The sequence below is a fragment of the Lethenteron reissneri genome, chromosome 32 (assembly GCF_015708825.2).
Source record: "Lethenteron reissneri isolate LAM-NWPU_2019-01 chromosome 32, ASM1570882v1, whole genome shotgun sequence".
NCBI lineage: Eukaryota > Metazoa > Chordata > Hyperoartia > Petromyzontiformes > Petromyzontidae > Lethenteron > Lethenteron reissneri.
In genome coordinates this window covers 7,804,394-7,826,707 of record NC_083810.1, presented here as the reverse complement: position 1 = coordinate 7,826,707, position 22,314 = coordinate 7,804,394, and the positions used below count along the sequence as shown (strand labels likewise).

General features: G+C 51.6%; 1 protein-coding gene across 2 annotated transcripts in view; it reads left to right on the top strand.

Annotated features, from left to right (window-relative positions):
- LOC133349950 (dachshund homolog 1-like) overlaps nucleotides 1-22,314 on the top strand; it is a 222,365-nt gene that overhangs the window by 156,504 nt on the left and 43,547 nt on the right. The window contains exons 10-13 of one of the 2 annotated variants that reach the window (XM_061563854.1): nucleotides 1,581-1,728; nucleotides 3,079-3,222; nucleotides 7,970-8,038; nucleotides 19,857-20,819. In XM_061563854.1, the coding sequence (XP_061419838.1) occupies nucleotides 1,581-1,728; nucleotides 3,079-3,222; nucleotides 7,970-8,038; nucleotides 19,857-19,894 (399 nt within the window). In that variant the 3' untranslated portion in view covers nucleotides 19,895-20,819. Of the gene's footprint in view, nucleotides 1-1,580; nucleotides 1,729-3,078; nucleotides 3,223-7,969; nucleotides 8,039-19,856; nucleotides 20,820-22,314 lie in introns of those variants that run through there. The other variant, XM_061563855.1, reaches the window with a different exon arrangement.

Sequence of the window (22,314 nt, the reverse complement as noted above, 5' to 3'; positions counted from 1 at the left end):
CCTCACCCCTCACCCCCCACTCCTCACCCCTCACCTCTCACCCCTCGCCCCTCACTCCTCAGCCCCCACCCCTCACCCCCCACTCCTCACCCCTCACTCCCCACTACTCACCCCTCACCCCTCGCCCCTCACTCCTCACCCCTCGCCCCTCACTCCTCACCCCTCACCCCCCACTCCTCACCCCTCACCCCTCACCCCCCACCCCTCACCCCTCACTCCTCACCCCCCACCCCTCACCCCCCACCCCTCACCTTTCACCCCTCACCCCCCACCCCTCACCCCTCGCCCCCCGCCCCTCACCCCCCACCCCTCACCCCTCACCCCCCACCCCTCACCCCCCACCCCTCACCCCTCACTCCTCACCTTTCACCCCTCGCCCCCCGCCCCTCACCCCTCACCCCCCACCCCTCACCCTCCACCCCTCACCCCTCACCCCCCACCCCTCACCCCTCACCCCTCACCCCCCACCCCTCACCCCTCACCCCTCACCCCTTACCCCTCCTCACCCCTCACTCCCCACTCCTCACCCCTCACTCCTCACCCCTCACCCCCCACCCCTCACCCCTCACCTTTCACCCCTCACCCCCCGCCCCTCGCCCCCCGCCCCTCACCCCTCACCCCTCACCCCTCACCCCTCACCTTTCACCCCTCACCCCCCACCCCTCACCTCTCACCCTCCACCCCTCACGCCCCTCCCCTCACCCCTCACCTCTCACTCCTCTCCCCTCACCCCTCACTCCTCTACCCTCACAACACACTCCTCACAACACACTCCTCTCCCCTCACAACACACTCCTCACATCTCATCACAACTCTCATCCCACCATGCAGACTCAGCTGCAAGTTCACCACAACGCCTTCTCATCTCACTGCACGCACACACCATCACGCGGGAGCCGCTGCGTTTGGCGGGACGTGGAGTCCGTACTGCGCGAGAGTAATGAGCCTCCGTGCGTAACCACTCATTTACACAGTCAATAAATCATGGCCTGCTGTGCCGTGGCACACTGATAGCAAACGCTTTGCAGGGTTTAACAAGAGCATTTATTAATAGGCGAATGGACGGGCAGACGAACGAACGAACCCATGAGCGAGTGGAACGGGCGGTCCTAGACGGACCGTGCTAGCCACGTGGGTCACATAACCAGAGCCCCTGGCAGTGCCCGGGCGATCCCGTGATGTTATGTAAACGATTACGCCACCGGTTATCGGTTCGACTGCTCGGCTAATCGGAGAAGGCTGCCTCCGTGCAGAACTTGGTTGCGAGCCTGAGCGAACGGTTGTGCAGCTTAGAACCGCTCTCGAAACCGCACAATTTAAAATCGCCCGTAACTGCTTTGTCCGTATCTGAGCGAGGAGTTGCACAACAACAAAGATGTGTCTGAGCGTAGCTAAAGTGCGCTGGTCACACCCTCTGCACCATGTGGTGGGGGGGGAGTGGTAATTTTTGTCTTTAGTGTGTGCCTGCACGTGGTAACGTGCGTGCGTAACGTGCGTGCGTAACGTGCGTGCGTGTGTGACGCGCGTGTGTGTAACGTGCATGCGTGACGTGGCGTGACGTGGCGTGACGTGCGTCCCAGGGCCTGCTGAAGGTGGCGGCCGACTCGGCGCGGGCGCAGGACAAGCAGGCGCAGCTGGAGAAGTCGGAGCTGCGCATGGAGATCCTGCGGGAGCGCGAGGTGCGCGAGGCCCTGGAGAGGGAGCTCGCCACCGAGCAGCGCAACCGCGGTACGACGCCGCCGCCGTCGTCGTCGTTGTTGCACGGGTTGCACGCGCTCGCGGTTACGCAGTTTCAATTCAACGTCAATGTTTATTTGTTGCATGGAAGATCCCGTGTAGCCAGTTCCCCAGCTAGTTTTTAACGCTAGAACAACAACGACATCGTCAGAGGGGTACACTCCGCTGCTCCTGATGCGGTTATCTGGCTTGACCATCTGCATGTGAAAAGTTATTGCTCTGCATCTTACTTCAGCCATACGATAGAAGAAGAAGAAGATGAATATCACAGCGATCCGCGCGGAAGAACGGGCAACATCGGAACAGGGCGCGTCGGAGGTGCAGGCTAAAATAATGCGCCGGGAACAAACCGTAACAATATTAACGATATAAACACAGGCACGTTGCACCGAAAACCGGGACGTGGTAATGAATGCTTGTAGGGGAGATGAGGCGGATAAAGGCGAAGCGAATGCGGCTGAGTGAATAAAACAACAGCCATCGGGGGAAAGTGACGAGTCGCAGCAGGGTTGAGCACGGTGATTGCGATGTCGATGGTGGAGTTGCGTGTTTTTGACGGAAGCCGTCCACCTTCCCGTACGCGGGGGCGTCTCGGAGCGCTTCACATTGGGCGTTCCCCCTCTTCGCGAAACAGTTTGAAAGGGTATCCCAGGTGGCAGCCGTGTCCCCGTAACACGACACGCAAAAAGAAAAAACACTCGTAAAAAGCACACGGCCTTTGTGCGTTATGCATGTGTGCGGAACTTCTTTTGCACCGTACATAGCCAACCGTGCTAATCCGAGGTGCAGGGGAAGGACAACCAACTTCACATAACAATCAGTACAAATCTGTTAGAAAAGCAGTTATGCCAGGTTTTATGCGTTTTTATGCCTTGTTTCAAGCATACGGTTTTCCAGACCTGCACTGTCATTCTATTGCTTAGGAGTTTTTTCATCGTACTACAGATTTGATTATTGTGGGCATCAGCTCGGCTGACATGGGCCCGGTAGCGTGGAAGTGGGGACTCCACATAAAAAAGGTTTCCAGAGGCAGACTTTGCAGCAGTGAGCATTGGTGACTGTACTATACTGTGCTGATGAGTGCTAATGAGGACGAAACCGGTCCACATAGTCACTGCCGTCGCCACCACCAATTATTTTGATGGTAACCGATAGACATGTGGGACCACAATGCAATGCTTCTTCAGGAGCCCGCCTGATGGCACTGTTTTCTTTACACAATGCACAGTTTGGCTGCGTTACTCTTTTTTATTTTCGTTCGTGTGTGTACGCGCGCGCGTGTGTTTATGCGTTCCCGTTGTGCGCGCGCGTCTGTTTCGCAAACTGTGCGCGCACGCGCAGAACTCGTGCAGAAGCGTCTGAAGAAGGAGAAGAAGGCCAAGAGGAAGCTGCAGGAGGCGCTGGAGTTTGAGGGCAAGCGGCGGGAGCAGGCCGAGCATGCGCTCACGCAGGCCACCAACCCCGACGGCCTGCGTGGCCTCGGAGGTGAGCTCGCCTCCATGCGCCGAGTCTCTCCGGGGTTTCCTCTTTCCCTCCTCCTCCTCCCTCCCCGGTGTGACATGATAATGTATGCTCGACTTGTACGGACAACATGGTCGCCCGACGTTTGCACGGCACCACTGTTTAGATTTAAAGCTTTCGTGACTGCAGGGATTCATCTTCTTGGTTCTTTCGGTAAAGTGACTTTACCGAAAGAACCAAGCAGAGGCACCACTGTTGTCGACAGGACAAACGGGAGAGGGATGTGATACAACAATGTGGATTGTTTGGCTGCTGCTGCAGACGCAGCTGCGCTGGCAGGGCAGGTGGCATCCCGAGCCACCAGTGGGAAAGTGAGACGGAGACAGAGCTGAATTATCGGTAACATTAAACATTATGTTGGTGATGCTGCTGCGTTAGGAGTGGTGCACAAGTACAGTTAACAACACTCAACACGTTCCGTGCCAATAATAACACTGTGGTGTTATAGTGACAGATGGCGTCGGCTTGCCGAGGGAGGCCCGAATCCAGCAGTGGAAATGCTGCTACTGCTGCTGATGCTGCTGCTGATGACAGTGACCCTAATTTTAAACCGAAATATTCGGGGGAAGAAATATTCATTTATATTTTAACTAAGTTTCTGCCTAGAAGCCTCCGTGTAAATGCCAAGAAAACGCAACACATTTTGTCAATTGCCCTGTGTGGCCTTAATCGGAAAAATCTATAATCGGCGACGTTTTGGGCAATGACCCTTCTTCTTAGCACTTGAAGAAGAATGGCTCTTGCCCAAACACTCCGAATATTTATTATATACCTTTCCTTTGAAGGCCACAGTGTTTTCAATACGTGGTTCTGCATCACCTGATGGACTCTAGGCCAATGGAGCTTCGAGAGGAAGGTGACCGACCGACCTTGAGTGGGGTGCAGGCCCCTTTCCTGAACTGGGCAACCGTTGGGAGAGAAAGCGGAGAAATTCCCATGAGACCCAACATTTCCAATCTCCTGCTCGTCCCCGAAGGCCCGCCTGCATGACCGTGTTGTTGCGAGTTAATCTCTCTCTAATAAGGCATTTCACAAAATTCATAAATAAGGCATTAGGAAAAAGAGACGTTTAGAGATTTCATCCGTCTGTTATTCTAATGTGTACATATATATGAGGTAACCAGTCAGGATGCCACTAGAGTGCCAATTTTTTCGGACCAAATCCGGACATATGTTTCAGTCAGCCTAGGTATTTCAAAACTTTGCAGTAGACTGTAATGAAGTTCAACGCAATGCCACCAGATCTCGGTACAAATCTATCCTTGCCACTCGAACACGGACGTCGTCGGTTCGTAATCAACTACGGCACAAACCGTAGTTGCCACCTCTGATGTACAAAACACCAGGAGACATGTTAAAAAGAAGAATAGCTCACGATAGTGGAAGTGGGGAGAACTATGTGTAAACGTGTCATCTGGAGCGGTGTATTCATTACTATGATCATCAGTATGCAACTGACAAAAACCGGGTCTTTATTGTCCCGGGAAAATGTAAGGACTTCCCAGGATGCAGCTGTGGGCAAGTGAGACGGAGCGAGCCGAATTTGCCGGTGAAATTAATTAAATGATCTGGTGACGCTGCTGCTGCCGCATTGGCAGTGATGTCACAAGCGCAATTACCAAAAACGAACTCCACACACTCATCAATAACAACACCACCTTGTGGCCTTCAATGTAAAAATGGATTCCGTGATTGAGTGTATGTGCTTTGAGAAAGAACCATTGCCCGGACTGTCGCCTGTTGTATACTTTTCCTTTCAAAGCCACGGCGTTATTGACGGCAAAGTGTTGAGTTAGTTTTTTCCCCCCCACTGTGAATTGTCAGTGGTGTGGCAGAAGGAAGGGGGTATACTCTTTGGTTCTTTCGGTAAAGTCACGTAGGTAAAAAATTCTAAAAGTAAAAAAATACAAATAAAATAAAGAATAAAATAAATGAAATCACGATGTTTCGGGTGCAACACAAGCGCTCATTATCAGGTGGGACCACCATAGAAGCTTCTGGCTGAGGTGCCTGAAACGTCGTGATTTAATAGATTTTATTTTAAATTGTATTTTTTATTTTTAAACTTTTATAATTTTTTACCTACGTGACTTTACCGAAAGAACCAAAGAGTATGGATCCTTGCAGTCACGAAAACTTCAAATCTAGAAGGAAGGGGGTGTCTAGGGGGCTCGCTCGGCCGGTGCCTGATGAATATTCTTTCTCTGCGCATGGTTCATTTATGTCCTGAAGAAGAAAAAAAAATGTACATCTTGGAATATTAAGAAGTTTTCACACCAAACACGGACGGCAAAAACTAAAATTCAAACGTTTGCCATGTGCCGTTGTCTGATGTGAAATTATTAATTTATTATTATCACGGTTGTTGAGCAAAGACCCAAAGTCCCAAAATGTGAAGCCGCCGGCAACAAACAGCACTATTGTGAAAGTTGTAATAGACATGTGTTTCTTAATTATCAGCAAAGTTATTTTCGTAATAGCTTGGGGAAAATAGATGATGCTGAGAGGAGGGGATTCGAGAGTGAAGCAGCATGAGGGACGTGTGTTGCACAAAGAGAAGTGTTTTGACCTACAGTGTGGTGAGTAAGTGGGTGAGTGAGTGGGTGAGTGTGTGAGTGTGTGAGTGGGTGAGTGAGTGTGTGAGTGAATGTGTGAGTGGGTGAGTGAGTGGGTTAGTGAGTGTGTAAGTAAGTGGGTGAGTGTGTGGGTGAGTATGTGAGTGAGTGTGTAAGTAAGCGGGTGAGTGTGTGGGTGAGTGGCTGCGAGTGTATTGTTGCGACCTGCAGTGTAGTAGTGAATGAACATATACTGTGGACGAGACGAAACAGTCAGTGTCTGCTAGACCTCAACCTCAACATTGGTGGATGAATCAATGAGCAGAGTTCGTGGGGACATTAACCACGGTAGTACCAATAGGAAGAGTGAAACGGGCACGACTAACCACCAGTGAGTGAGAGAGTGACTGCAGTGATACAGTGAGTGCTGGATCATCAGTTAGTTTGACTGCTTTACGGTGACTTCTGTCAAGCACAGTGAGGTAGGACCTGGGTGCTCCATCCCCAGATATGACAGCAGCAGGATTTTAACTTTGACTGAAAATGTAGTTTTGTCCGCTAATTCATAATTTGAATTATCTGCTGCAAACAGAAATCTGCCGCTACGGATTCTCTGAGCGAGGAGCAGAACTCCTGGGAGCAGCTGCCATCGGTGTGGTTGTTAAAGAAATTTGTTGTTGTTGGCAGTAAATGTTTGTAGAAAAAAAAAAGCGCGTGTCCGCAAACCATCGCCGGGGCGTTAAGATTTTGACGTAAAACTTGTGGCAGTTTTTGTCATGGAGATAAACTAAAAAAAAGCAAAACGGCAGATGTGATTCCAAAAAATCCACGGCGCCAAATTAAAATGTGCGGGAGGGCTCACTATTCGTGAAGGGCATGTTTATAGGGGGGCGGGTGGGGTGGGGGGCGCTGGATTGATTTTAATATATTTTCTTCTTCCGTGTTTTTGTTTCGCAAAAAAATGTAAATACCAAGCAGCGCGGCCAAAAAAGGCGATGCCGGGAGAGCGTCCAAGGCTTTAACATTTAGCACCAAAGCCGCCCGGTAGCCCACCCCCCTCCTCCCTGCCCACCCACTCCCCCACTGCCTGCCAGGGGTGCTAGGGAAGGCGACCCAAACACACAAACGGATTAGCGCGCCCGCCCAGTCGCCTACTTGCGCGCGTGCGCGCGTGTGCCACGACCCTTCCAGTCATCACTGATCATTGTGTCGGCGCTCTGCCGCTTGCTGCTCACACGCGCGCCCACCGACGACAACAACACCACCACGGTTAAAATACGACACGGAGGCCAATCAAGTAATGTTGCATTAGAGTCTCGTGTGGCCGGCACTGGGGCCCGGATCCTACACTTGGCGTGCACACATAAAAGTGCACTCCGGGTATAAGGGGCCGCACCATAAATGAGAGCCATCCTGCAGTAATGGGTCGTTTAGTTGGAGAGTATAATATTTCAAAGGGAGTTGCGCGGGGTGCGTGCCTGAGTTGTGGGTGCGTGCGTGTGCGCGTGTGTGTGTGTATGTGCATACCTGTGCACGTGTTTCCACGTGTTTGCGTGTGCGCGTGTGTGTTAGTGTGTGCGCGCGTGTGGGGAGCGGTGGCACAGTGGTTCGATTCCCGCTCACCACCAATAACAGTGGTGAATATTTGAACTGGGCCTTAGCTTCCCCTCGTTCGACTGAGCCTTAAATGTGTAACTGGTACAGTGTGTAAACGTCATCACTGGGAAGACAAAGGCGGCCGTGCGTGCTGCTGGCCACTCATCTCCTCCGGCACCGTGTTGGCTTTCATAGGTGCTCGCTAACAAAATTTGCGCCAAAAGTCCATTGAGGCTTTTGGGGGTCTTTGTCTTTGCATATGTACACGTGTTTTGTATTTGCCGATGCATATGTGCATGTGGTTGTGTCTGAACCTGTGTATACACTTGTACATGGTTATGCATCTGTGGGTATGAGAATGTCTGTGGGTACATGTGGGTGTGTGTTGGTGCGCGTGTCTTTTTGCAGGTACACGTGTGCTTGCGTGTGTGCCCATGTGTGATGTGTACGATTCAGAGGTGAGCAGGTGCTAGGCATTGCTAAGTGCCCGCGAATAAGCTCTTGCCCCCAAGAAGTCAGCTAAAGGCTAAATGGGGAATCTTTGTCTTTGTGTGATACAGAGCCACTGAGCCCCATGATGGAGGGAGAGAGAAGTGGACAGGGGGAGAACGAGAGAGTGGCTCAACAAGGTGAGATCATTACTGTTTGCGCCACGGTGGCAAGATGTTAACTCCCTTGCCTGGTACACAGGAGGTTATAGGTTTGATCCCGACACTGATGTCTGTATATTTGGAGTTTTGCATGTTCTCCCCGTGGTCGCGTTGATTTTTCTCCGGGTCCTCTTGTTTTTCCCCTCCATATTTAGAAACATGCGTTTCGAATATCTGGTTGCTATACTGTCAATTTCCACGTAAATAGGCCACTTTGTTGAGCTATCATTTATGGCCAGGTCGCTTCTGCAAAATAGTTGTATCGCTCAACGGGCCTTACCCGGTAAAATAAAAACATTTGTTTTATACTCTTAGGTTTTTTCGGTAAAGTCACGTAGGTAAAAAATAAAATTAAAATTAATAAAAGAAATATTACTTTTATTATTACTTTTATTAATTTAAATTTTATTTTTACCTACGTGACTTTACCGAAAAAACCTAAGAGTATGAATCCTTGCAGTCACGAAAGCTTCAAATATACATTTGTTTTAGTTTAACCATGGCCAATTGTCTCAGGGGGTTCAAAAAAGCCCGTGTCCGAGCACTGTAACGACGTCGCTGAGATCCTGGGTTTAAATGCGGGTTTTGGACACTCACGATGATGTCCACGTTCTCCGGTTCCAGGTGTGACAGTTGATGGTCGTGGCCAAGTCACCAAGTCACCAGCGACTGCACAAAAAATGCCAATCGTTACATTTGGTGTTGCACTTAATTCGGCGAATATTTACAGCTGTAGAAATTTGAAGCATCGGTTTGACCATCACGCGACAAACATAACCGCGACGCTTTTATTGAATGGGGAAAATCGTTTCACAAAGCACGAACAAAGTGGGTAATATCTGTAATCGTTATTTCATACTTTGCCGTGAAATATATACAAAAAAAAACATCGAACGAGTGATGATAATCATTCGTTGATAAACAGACGATATGAATTATCGTGCACCCTTATGAATGTTGAACTTCTTTCGCGCCATACGTAGCCAACAATGTTAATCGGAGGTGCGGAGGAAGGACAACAAACTAAAAAAAAGCAGTTCTAAAGAAGTGAGTTACCAATCTAGATGCTTTAAAAGTGCATAGCTCCAGTGGCTTCCTAATATTGGAAGGAAGAGCGTTCCAGACGGCCACAGAAGCGCATCTGAAAGCGCGCGATGCAGTGACCGTCTTTGTGCGATGGCTGGACAAGGATGTATATAATCGGACATGTATCGCATTATCGCCGCGTCGTGGAAGTGGTGCTTAATTTCAGCTAGAACAGTCTGGAACCTCGTTCCGGGGATTGTTTTGGCACCCAGCCACATCTGTCTCTAATTATTTTCTCCCAACTCACTTATAAACCTGCTTATACGATTATAGGAATATCCCGTACAATAATATACAACTATTATGATTACAGAGAAACCTTGCTTTGTACTCGAGTGGTTCTGCCTCATGCCGATAATCCCGACTCCAAGCCAGGCTAGCAGCAGGAGCGTTCTGGAAAACACCGCGGTGAGGAATTGAATCCGTGTGCGTGAAATGTTGAGGTTGGGCTCCCAACCTCAACATTTCTCCATTCCCTGGGATCACTGTTTCGTGAATTATGCGGAGCTTCTCTGGGAATGTTCAGGAAGTTAGGCAGGGCAGTCTTGTGGGGGTGGGTGGGGTGGGGGTTTGTAGGGGTGGGATTATTGAGGAGGCGTCCAGTGAAGGAATGTGGGAATGTGTGGGAACCCGTGGCATGATGCATTAATTAACCAAGGAGACCCCACGACTCACAAACACCGCCCCGTAAATCCGCATGCCCGCAGCCATCCAGTCATCTACCACTTGAGATTGTGATAAAACAATGAAGTTTAATAAAGAAAGCACTCGTCTTATATTTATGCGAAGACAAAGACCCCCCCTCCCCCCATCACCCTGTGTGGGTTGCACGGATCCTGGGGCAGGTGATATCAGCCGAGTGGTCTGGCTAGTACCCCGCCCGAGTGCTGATGTTTACACACCGCACTAGGTACTCACTTTTAAGGCCTAGTTGACCTCGGAGAGGCCCAGGACCGGTTGAGATATTCTTCACCGATATTGGCCGTGAGCTGAAATTGAACTCGGGTCGCCGGGTTTGTAGAGCAGTGCGTGAACCACTATACCACCACTCCGCATTTAACATACACAAATATACACACAGTCTTATGCAAAGTGTAAATGAATAAAAATAGGTGTGACGAATCCGGAATCTACAGGGTAGTTTCAGACGATCCTCCGACGTGTGTTGTGGTTGTAGTCCCGCATGAAGTTCGGTCACGATTGTCCGACGCTGCGCCCAACACAGCGTGCCGAGCAATACGCAGAGCAACAATAACAACAACACAACAACCCGAGTACACATTGGAGAGCTCTGCCTCCGATTTCCTTCCCCCCGCACCTCCGATTAGTGCAGTTGGCTACGTACGGTGCGCAAGGAGTTCAACGTACACACACGGACACACGGCAGCAGCGTGACCGCAAACACCCGCGCAGAAGTTGAGAGTTTCAGGTTCTCGAGTTAAATCCGGCCGCGACTTGCCTCTGCTTACTTGGTGACGGTGCTGCTGCCGCCACTGCGTTGGCAATGGTGCACACGCACAATTAACAACAACAACAACTCAACACGCCCCTCAAAAACAACACTGTGTGTGTGGTCTTAAAAGAAAATATTTAATAGGCGACGTTTGGGGCAGTGGCCCGTCTCACAAGCACATAACATTTTACGAAGAAGTGCGATTGCCCAAAAGGCCACCTATTTGATATATTTCTTATTTTAAGGCCACCACTATTATTGATGAATGAGTTGAGGTTTTTTTTGGTATAATTGCTTGAGTTAATATCTGCTTACAGAGACACCGATCACGTCACACCCCCCCCCCCCCACCTCGCACTACCTGTACAGCGTGTTATTCGAACGCTACGCTACTCGTGTTTTGTAATTAATCGCTGTCCCCGTTTAAGCCTGGCCATGTAAACCCCACTCAAACCGTACTCGCATAAATGGTGCGGCACATGAATCAATGACGCTGCTCGAAAGAGGAATATATGTGTGTATGTAAGTCGTCGTTTCAGACATTGCCCCTACTTGATAGCAGAGAGAAAAGTTAAATAGCGGCGATGGTTACAAAGCCGTCGCTGGGACGGTCAAGCGGCTGGAAGCAGTGATTGTGGGGGTGCTGGCGTTAACATTTCTTAAAATCCTCGTGCGATGATAGACACATGGATGTATAGAGATGTATTGAGAGCAGAGACACGTGGATAAAAGATCGAGCTGCATTGCGATAAGAGGAGAGACACAGATGAGACAGAATGATAGTGAGTGAAATGAGGGATGCCGACAAGAGACGGATGCAGTGAGACGAGACGAGAGAGCCGCAGACAAGATTGAGACGAGAGATTCATTGTCTTGGTATTCATATTCTTGGTTCTTTCGGTAAAGTCACGTAGAAGGGAAATGATAAAATAATGAAAATAATAAAAAATATTATTTCCCTTCTACGTGACTTTACCGAAAGAACCAAGAATATGAATCCCTGCAGTCACGAAAGCTTTAAATCGAAATGTCTTGGTATTATCTTGATTTGAAGCTTTTGTGACTGCAGGAATCCATACTCTTTCGTTCTTTCGATAAAGTCATGTAGGTATAATATAAAATAAATCACGACGCTTCGGGCACCTGATGACGGACGCTTGTGTTGCGCCCGAAACGTCGTGATTTATTTTATTTTATACCTACGTGACTTTACCCAAAGAACCAAAGAGTTTGTCTTGGTATGTTTACGTTATGCTCATGTGTCCGTTTTATATTTATTTGGATCTCCGTTCGAGCTGATATTTGGTGCATTTATATATGTTTCGTTCAAGGAATCCACAGAGCCCCTCGATTCGCTTGGGGGCCCTGCGCTTTTACTTTTACTCTGCTTATGCCTCACGCCGCCAGTGGGCTGGGCGGCTGGAACGGCCTAAGCGGCGTAGGAAATAATACGGATAAATAACGGACTTATTCAACCTCCACCACCACCACCACCCACCCACCCACTGCCACTACGGGCGCTACCACCCCCGATAGCCCCCCCTGTAAACAGGTGGGCTCATTGTCCCGCCTCATTAAGCCACTTGATTGTTTTATGTCGCTAATCGGCCACACCTGGGGCCCCACAATCTGTCCGCTTCCACCAAAGACGGCTTGTCATTCAGAGTTTCGTGGGGGTGGCGGTGTCTGCGCTGCACGGTGATCTCTAGCCGAGGATACCCGGGTCCTTGATTCGGCGAATCGGGGGACGGGGCGCGTGGGTCTACAACTCCTGTTTTACGTACGGCTGTTGCCCATCCAGGGCCACCACGGTGGCAAGATGGTTTCTCCCTTGTCTGCTATGCAGGAGGTTGTGGGTTCTATCCTAGCCCTGACGATGCCTGTATATTTGGAGTTTGCATGTTCTCCCCGTGGTCGTGTGGGTTTTTCTCCGGGTCGTCTGTTTTTTTTCAGTACATATTTAGCAACATGCATTTCGATTCTTTGGCTGCGATTTATTTCCACGCGATAAGCCACTTCATTGGGCTTTCATTTGTGGTCAGGACGCTTCTGAGAAATAGCTATATAGCTCAGTGGGGCCTTACCTGGTAAAATAAAAAATAGTTTTAGTTAAATCCCAAGCCCTATCCAGGCTAATACCTGCTTAGCACTAACCACGGTAAAGGCCCAGCCCTGCAATGTCTTGCTCATGCCACTGCTGGTGCAGTGGGACCTAAAGAGAGCTCTGCACAGCCGCTTCCAGAGGGGCATTTGGCCTACTTTTTTTCTTTCCCTGCTGGCCAGACGTCTTGGATTAGACGGGGGGGTTCCCCGCAATTGTACCCCAGCGGGCGCGCCTCCCTGCCGACTAAACTACACCGTGCCCGTTAACGTTGCCGGGTAGACGCTGGGACTGCGAGGAGATCGTCTTCATCTGAGGATCGCAATAGGCAGATGTATTGGAAGTCATCGGAAGTGCGGGGGGGGGGGGGTGGGTGGGGGGGGCAGGGGTGGGCTTGGGGGGGGCTCTGGGCTCCATTAGATTTGCGGGGCTTAGTAGTTGTTGAGGAATGATGCATTATTTACGACGCCTGTGGCCGGCGTGCGTTTACCCAGCAAGGACACGCGGCGCAGGCAACATTTTAATAGCGGCGGCGCTAGCGGAGCATGCAGCATTCCCCGTAATAAACCATAACAAACAATCGAGGGGGACCTAATGAAAAATAAATAAATGCTAACACAAATTTATACGAGTCGTTGGGAGAGTATTGCTTCGCAAGGGGGGAGGGGGTGGCTGGTGAAGGTGGGGTGAGAGGCAGGATTTGGGGGGGAGTGCAGGGAATGAACGGGACAGGAGGAGAGGATACGATGGGACTTGCGTTGGTCATTCAGGGAAGGGGTGATGGGTGGGGGATGAAGGGAAGGGGTGGGATGGGGAATGGGGGATGGGTGCGGTGGGGGGGGAGGTTGGGGGTGCGTGGAGACAAAACATAAAAAGAGGAGATTGGAAAGATGGAGCGCGCCTGAGAAAGCCTGCACACCATCACGCGCCGGCAAGAAAAATCGATCCAATCTTTTTTAAAAGCAATGGCAGGTGACCCCTGACCCGTGTGGGTTGTGCTGGTGCCGCTTTTATTGATACCAAACCCGGCGCGTAACCTTGGCTCAAGGGCGCGGCCCAGCCTCTGTTCCGCGGGACGCGGGCCTCCATGAAAAAACATTACTCAACCCGCCACGAATAAAACATTCGGCCCTCTTTCCTATCCTCTGCCCCTCTTCTATTTCACCCGCTGCCTCCCCCCCGCCACTGCCCCCCCCCCATCCTTCTCTCTGTCTTTTTCTTACGCGGCGGCGTAAATTCGTCGCGCAATATTTTTGTTGGGGACGCTGGCCGTGCCGGAGAGTCATTGGCACCTTAACTTGAGTAGTACAGTGGATGTGGTGTGCTGGGTAGCGGAACTATTTACCCCCGTTCACTGACTCACTCGGGGACCACTCCGGTTGAAATTCAACGTTTCTTGCTAAGTAACCACAAATAGAAACGCTTCGTTGGCTCTGGTCGCCCGGGCCCGCTTGTTTTTTTGGCATTCGAGTTCCGCCAGGGGCTGGTTATCACGTCTCCCCCCCCCCTCCCGCTGATTACTACGTTTCCTGTCTCTCACTGAGAGACGTAAAACGTCAACAACACAAAAAAACCTCAGCAATAACAAATAAAAATAATGTGCTTTTTGGGGTTTTTTTTTACTCGGGTACCAATTTTTTTTTTTAGCTGACCCAAAATAAATCTGCGGGACTGTTGCTGGCGTGGAAGTGCGCAAGGTGGAAGGGTGAGTGGGCCCCCGGGATGTTTTTGCTCTCTGATAAAACTCTGATTAATGCGCCCGATTTGACTGCTGTTTTTGTGCCCCCTTACCGGTACAACACACAAGGAGGGGAAACGCTTACCCAACTTCCTCGGCAAACAATGCCACTCCACTGGCTTTTATCAGATGCATGTTGATTGCCGCACGTCGCGCAACGACCACCGCTACCACCACCGCCGCCACCGCCCGGCAGCCCAACCCAACGTGACTCCCTTGTTCTGCTGCAAAACCAAGAGCAAAAAACAGGAGCGGGCATATTTTTGGCCGTATCCTTGCGTCTGGCCGATAAGCCGACGCGGCGGTACTTGAAATGCTGAACTCCACTACGAGCCTCGCGCGCGCACGCTGCGCTGTTTTACACAAATGTTTAGGTCGCGGAATTATTTTGGCAACAGCGTGCCTGATCACTGGGGTGGTGGGGGGGGGGGGGGTTGCGGTGGGCGAGGTGGTGGGGTCCGTGTGGGATTTGGCGATGCGACTGCGCGTGTTCTTACAGCGCCTCCTCGAATGTGATTCGAGCCGCACCGAGAATTTGAAAGGTGTCCCCTCCCGGAGAAAAAGGAAGATCCGCCAACTGCTCAGCAGATGTTGCGAGCAATTTCTCCCCCCCACCCCATTTCCACCGCACCTCCCTCCCCACCCATCCCCCGCTCCATCAAAAGCTAAAGCTGGCGCAGGACTGCGCAAGGCATGCGTGTAATAATTATTAGCACCTTGGTTAGTGTTACGTGATTAATTCCATAATCGGCGCAGCCCAGCGCGTCGGTAGCAGCAGCAGCCCCTGCGAAGTGCAATGCAGGCGGAGGGAGGCTCTGCGAGTGCGCACGGGGAAAGGCCGAGCGTGTTTCACGAACGTGTGAAGCCTGCCGGTATATTTGCACAAAGTTTATTGTCGGTATGCGTGGTAGTAAATATTAATATTCGGCTAATTTGATGGCTCAATTGGTTAATGGCTAAAGTCACTCGGCGTCTTAAAACGCGCGCGTGGTGACGCTGGGACCAATCGCCCCCGCTCACCCCCCTCCCGCCACCGTGTTAGCGAGTAGGATTATAGCCCTCCAAATGTCCGACGTTTTACACCACGTGTTGAGGGCTTTTCAGGAACTTAAACGAGTCATGTTGTTGATGAACTAGTCGATGTGTGTGTTGCATTTGGTGGGGTAAAGCGTGGGTACTCCCTCCTCCTCCAAAACGTTTGGCCAGCATGGAAGAGCAGGCCAAGTACACTTTAGAGGGAACATTAGAGGTCCAATCGCCTATAGGGTGGCGTGGCAGAGAGTAGGTGGCAGTGAGTGGATCAGTGTGGCCTGAGTTGTAGCGTAGCCCAGGGCTTAATCTAAGACTTCCATTGAGACCCATAAACTTACATTGAGACCCATAGACTTACATAGACACACAACTACTCAAATTGATTGAGATCCGTAGACTTATATAGAGACCCATAACCCTACATTGAGACCCATTGACTTAACATAGACACTCATAGATTGACACAGGGATCCATTTCAGTCACGTTTATCGGGCCACCGCCCCATATTGACTCTCCTTGGTCACGTGCCACATACTCCAGTCTTACCAGCGACGAGAAAAATGTCTCCGAACTCGGCACACCAAATCCACTGTAGTCACGTGTGCCCACCTCGATTCTTGCCAGCAAGCCAGAACATCTTCAGCGAAAAAAGTAAGCTCTGGACAAAACGGTCACAAGAGGTGAACAAGAGCGGCACGTGGAGGCTGTGTGTAGGGGCTGTGGAGGTTGTGCGTTGAAGGCTGTGTGGGGGGAGGCTGTGTGGAGGTTGTGTGTGGAGGCTGTGTGGGGGGAGGCTGTGTGGAGGTTGTGTGTGGAGGCTGTGTGGAGGCTGAGGTTGTGCTTGGAGGCTGTGTGGACGCTGTGTGGAGGCCGAGGCTGTGTGTGGAGGCTGAGGTTGTGTGTGGAGGCTGAGGTTGTGCGTTGAAGGCTGTGTGGGGGGAGGCTGTGTGGAGGTTGTGTGTGGAGGCTATGTAGACGCTGTGTGGAGGCCGAGGCTGTGTGGGGAGGCTGTGTGGAGGCTGTGTGGAGGCCGAGGCTGTGCTTGGAGGTTGTGTTTCAGTGGCACACTACGCTATCTCAGCCCACATCACTTAGCGGATAATAACAAGAGAGTGCGCAGCGTCCCTGGGGGATTGTGTATGCATTTTTGAGCGTTATCTCCTTGTACGTGTGGGTTTTATCCAGTGGCTATGGTTTTCTTTCTATAAAAAGTGCGTGTATATATAATACACAAAGCTAAAGATCCCCCGCGGAGCCATCAATAGACTTTTGGGGAAAGTGCCATTAGCGAGTAGCACCTATGAAGGCCGGCCCGGAACACGAGGGGGTGAGTGGACAGCACCACGCCCGGTCTCCTTGGTCTCCTGAGTGGCGATGTTTACACAATGCACCAGGTATTTATTTCAGGCTGAGTCGACTTAGAGGAGGCCCCGGATCTAGTATAGATATTTGTCACCGATGTTGGTCCATGGGTGTGCGAATTGAACTTGGGATGCCGGGTTCGCAGGGCAGTGTGCTAACTACTGCGCCTCTCCTCCCACATATATATACACACGTGGGGAGCGGTAGTGTAGTGGTCTAGGGAGTTTCGCTACGAACCCGGCCACCCGAATTCCACTCCCGCTCACGGCCAACACCAGTGACGATTATCTGAACCAGTCCTGGGCCTCCACTTGGTCGACTGAGCTACAAACGAGTACCTGGTGCAGTGTGTACACATCAGCGCTAAGGAGACAGGGCGTGGTTTGTGGAGGATGGCCCGGGCTGTCGGCTTCCAGAGGAGGGTGTTTTGTGGCCTGCTTCTTCACACCGGTCAGACGTCTCCGCAGAGGTGGCAGTACCCACACTCAACCCCACTACGCTCGACCTGCCGCTTGATCGACTTCAACCGCTGTTGTATATCTAAATGTTGGTGCTGCTGCTTGGTGCACAGATCCCAGGGGAACCGTTGTTTCAACCGCCGCGTCAGCAGAGTGCATCTTACCGGCGACCTCTGGATCGCAAACCTACTGATTCGCTCACCTTCGCCACACCGGTGTGGCAGCGTCGGGCTCTTGTAAACGATCAAATCGCGAGGATTATCATCATCATCAAGTTTACATTTTGTCTTGATCATGCAAGATTCACCCATGCGTTTTCCATCTGCATCACCTTTCTGTGCGTCCTTCCCCCCCCCCTCGCTCTCTCCTTCCCTCCCCCCCAACACTCTCCCCCCACACCCCTCCCCCTGCCCCCCACCCCCTACCACCCCCATCTACCCCCCCAAAACCCACCCCCTCCCATTTCCCGGTTAACAGATGGGCTGGGAATAGACATTCTCTCTGTTTGTAAGGAACAGATGGCCAGGGACTGGCTCAGAGTGCTGGATTTTTTTTCTGCGTGTGTTTTTTTCCCTTTTTCCCTCTCTCCGTGAGATGTGAACGCAGCAGCAGTGAGCCGCTTTAAAATATACGGCTTCGTCCACTGATCTCTGCTGGAATTACACGAAATAAAGTCGCTCAAAGAGAGAACGAGAGAGAGAGCTTTCATATCCGCGCGTACAGAACGCGGAACAACGTAAGACAATGATTATTCCGCTCGTGTGGCGTATGCCCATCGAGGGGCATTGGTGCTCATCTCCTGCTCATGGCTCTGCTGAGCCAGTGCTGTAAATTCCACGTTCCTATGGCGGGGCGGGGAGGGGTGCGGTGAAATTATATGCCTCTGTTGGCTTCGCCCGCAAAGTGGTTGTTGTTGTAGCCTGCCCCCCGGTGGGGAGTTGAACTCGCAACCTTCCGCTTGTGAGCTCCTCTCGCTGAGCCACCTGGCTGTATAGTGTGAGCCACTCTACGATATACGCGTGACGAAAACAAATACACTCGGCACATTTCGTAAAATAACACCGTGGCCTTACAAGGAAGAGTACGTGAGAGGCGACGTATCGGTGGGGGCAGGGGGGCGGTGGCCAAAAGCACGTCAAGTAATCCGTTTTATTCACGCGGACATAAAATAATGAGAGCATGTGGTCATTCCAGCCGCACTTAAGCCACCAAACGATGTAGGTCTCCCTACACCGTGTCAGTTACGTCGCTATTTTCTTTTCCCATACTTCACGCCGGTCAGTGAAGGGGGCGGTCGGTGGGTCGGGATTGGGGGTTGAAGGGGATGGGGGGGAGATGGGGGGTGGGAGATTGCCCGGTTCTGACATCACTCGCCGACTGACAGCTGCCATCATCGGGAATCAAACTCGGGTGGCCGGGATGGCGACGAAGAGCCCAAACGTGCGCCGCGCTCGCGAGAGCCCCTTGGTTTAAACGGCGCCGTCGCATTTCAGCCGCTCGTTGCCACAACAACAGCAAAAAAAAGGCCGCATTTCACTTGCAATAGTTGTGTTATCTTTCGATTTAAAGCTTTCGTGACTGCAGGGATTCATCTTCTTGGTTCTTTCGGTAAAGTCATGTAGAAGGGAAGTAATAAAATAATAAAAATAAAACATAATAAAATCAAATAATTCTCACGACGTTTCGGCTACAACGCAAGCAGCCGTCTTCAGGTGAAGAATGAGACACTGCCAAGCTAGGAGCTTATATATATGCTGAGTTGGAGGTGGAAGAAGAAGAGAGCCTTAACAAAAGAATGTGCATATCAAGAGGAGTTGTGTTATCGTCCAGGATTGTTGTCTCACGCAAGGTGGTGCACCGCTCGCCTGTTACCGTGAAGGTTCTCAATTGAAATGTGCTGCCGCTAGACGTGACAATGGCACAGCGATAAACTGTCGTGTTGTATGTATATATGTTTACACAGTATAGCTTGACAATGCTTCTGTGTGTGCAGTGGCACACTAGCACTATTAACAGGAACAAAAAACATTTGTTGACAACACTGGCCAGCTCTTAGAAGCTGGCTACACATAGATGAGCTCTCTGTGGAGCTTCCCATGTTATAATATCGATATAATAATAATGTTGAGTTTTACACACAGCGTCATCGTTCATGCAAATTGCATCTCTCAGTCGCCGAGGAACCACAACCAAGCCCGAAGACAGCGTCCAGGCAGTGAGCCGGCGCTACCAACGTTCACCCGAGCTCTGCAATCCTCTGCATAGCAAGATGTTTTCAGGCAATCAATGAGTGTTTGCGTGCGTGATGAAACCCAGGGTGTTCTGTAAGAGGCCGCTCCCAGCAGCAGCGGCGTGAACCAGCGATTGCTCCTTTACCTTTACCCCCTTGTGGCGGCAGTTGGGGGCGTGGGATTTAAGAAACTCACCCCCCCCCCCCCCCCCGTCGTTTCGAATGCCGTGCCGGGGGATTTAATTGAACCGACGAACCCCCCCCCGTTTTGGATCGCAAGTCATTAATCACGGTCGTCTTTGTTTCCTTGTCTTTGTTTTTTTGTCGCTTTTGCAGAATCGAGGATGTCCTTCAAAAACCCGGGACTCTACTGACCGGGCGTCAAGGTGGCAACGAATTGGGTTGAGGGGGTTGTGGGGAGGGTGGGGGGTTGGGGGGCAGGGCAGGGTTGGGGCGGGGGGTGGATGGCGTTTGGACTAAAACGAGCGGACGGAGTTGTCAAGGGTCACGCAGCCAAGTGGTCAGTGGCGATCACAGCCCAGGGGCCCCTGTGGGGGTGAGGTGGGGCGGGGGGGGGCTGGGGCGGGTGGGGGGGGGGGGGCATGTCCGGGGGTCGAGCCCCCCGTGAACCCAGGGGGGGGGGTCCGGAGGCTGCCCCGACTCTTCCCGAGCGATTTCCTGTTTGTGCCCCGGCGTGCGGGGGGGGGGGGGGGGGGGGGGGGGGGGACCCGTGCTTCGTGCCCGTTGCTGCGGCTGCCCCCCGCGTGTGTTTGCGGGTCGAGAGGGCCACCGGACGTCCGACGGTTCACTCCACGTGCCGGGAGCTTCCTCCTTCTCCTCCTCGTCGTCCTCTACTTTTTCTGCAGCTGAATTCTCCAGGAACCCGAAAACACATCGGGAGCTGCTCGCAAGCGGCTCGTAAAAAATAGGGGGGGTGGCGGGGGCTGGCTGAGAATTTGTTGACACTGAATCCCGGTGTCTGCGGGAGTGAATCTGCATGTCCCGTCTTTACTTGTGGTTGCTGAACATGAACGTGTGTTTGGGGCGTGGGGGGGCGGCCCTAAGATGCTGCAGCGGCTGGCGGTTTTTTTTGGGGGGGGGGGGGGCGTGAGGAGGTCAGGGTTATGATCCACCACCCCTCCCCCCCCTCCCACTTGGATATTGATTGCGGTTGTAAAATATAAAACGGAGTGTGCCCCTCTCATACTCCCCCCCCGCCCACCCCTCCCCCCTCTTCTCCCACCACCCCAACAACACGTCCATACACATTCCCTCCTATTCCTTACCCACCCCCCCCTACCCCCCTACCCCCCTTCCTACCCCCCCTCCCCAAAAGATAGATTAATGCAAGGGCACTTTGCGATGGTGCGAACACAAAATTCAATAGAGAGCACTGCCCTACAGCCAGCCATGCTCGGGAGTATAACACACACAAAAATACGAGATGCACCTTTTTACAAACTTAGTTTTTTCTTGTGTAATTTATGATTTTATATACTTGTTTTCAAACAGTGCACAAATCCTCTCTCCCGTGAGTGTCGCCTGTGTCGGGGTTCACCGGCGGTGGCGGTGGTGTGTTTTGCGGGAAGCTCCCTCGTTCAGGGGGAACCCTACTGATTTATTCTACAGATCTCGCATTCCCTTCCCGTGGTGGGCGGCGGTGGCGCGGGTGGGTGGGGGGAGGTTGGCGCTCTTGGTGGTGGCGCTGGAGGTGGCGCACCGCTGACCCACACGCACACACGCACGGACGGGCGCGACGCCACTTGACTATGTAATTACGAAATGGGAGTTGAGGACGCAGTTGCTCATGCCAACGGTTAATTGTCGCCAGAGTTAGCTCTTATAAGATCCATTGTACAGTAACGAATCTGCAGTCATTTTTAACGCGAGCGCAAAAAAAAAAAGATTGAAGAACGCGCGCGCGCGTACACACACACGTGAACAATACTTGCTGTAAAATATTAACACTGTTGTCTTACTTCGGGCCCCGTGAAACGACCGGGGTTTCCTGTAACACTTTCATAAATGATGGCACCCATCCTGTAACTTCCAACTTTTATGTGACCGTTGTTTTTTTTTGTAAAAATCAAAAAGCTGAAAGAAAAAAAAACGTAAGAAAAATATTAAACTTCACGTCCGGATCTTTTTGTGTTCTCTCCAATCGTCACGCACACGCTCGCGTAACGCGCACACTCGCGTAACGCGCACACGCGTGTAATACGCACATGTGCGGCGCACTCGTCGAGGTGAAAACGACGGGGAGGGTGGCCGCCGCTGCCTCGGAGACATCACGAAGCTGGGCTGGAGCCCTCTGAGATCCTGGGTTCGAATCCAGGCACCAGTTGCCCCCGAGATTAAACCGCGTCTTCCCAAGTGTCGTGAGTTGATAGCTTCGGCATGGTCACTGATGACCAAGCGAACCGTCAGATTGTTAAATGTTATTCTGTACTGAATTCGTAAAATTTACAGCTCCTGAACATGAAAATATTGAAGTCGCTTTCATGTGGCGAACGTTACTCTCACATGGCCGAGTGTGGTAGGGAAAAAAGCCCTTGATTGTGTGGACCAGAGGTTACGTGATGGGATCTCAGAGGTAGCTCTGCAATATCCACTTCCGTGGGGCCGTGATGACGGGAAGCGTCGCGCGTCTGCGAGAAATCTCAACGTATTGTTCCGTCTCGTGACGATGCGACGCTTATTTAGTGTGATTGGGGTGACCGTTTTGGGGAAAAATAATTATAAAAAAAAACTAAGTGAGTTGAAACGACGAGTGAGCGAAGATGAACCGGAGACT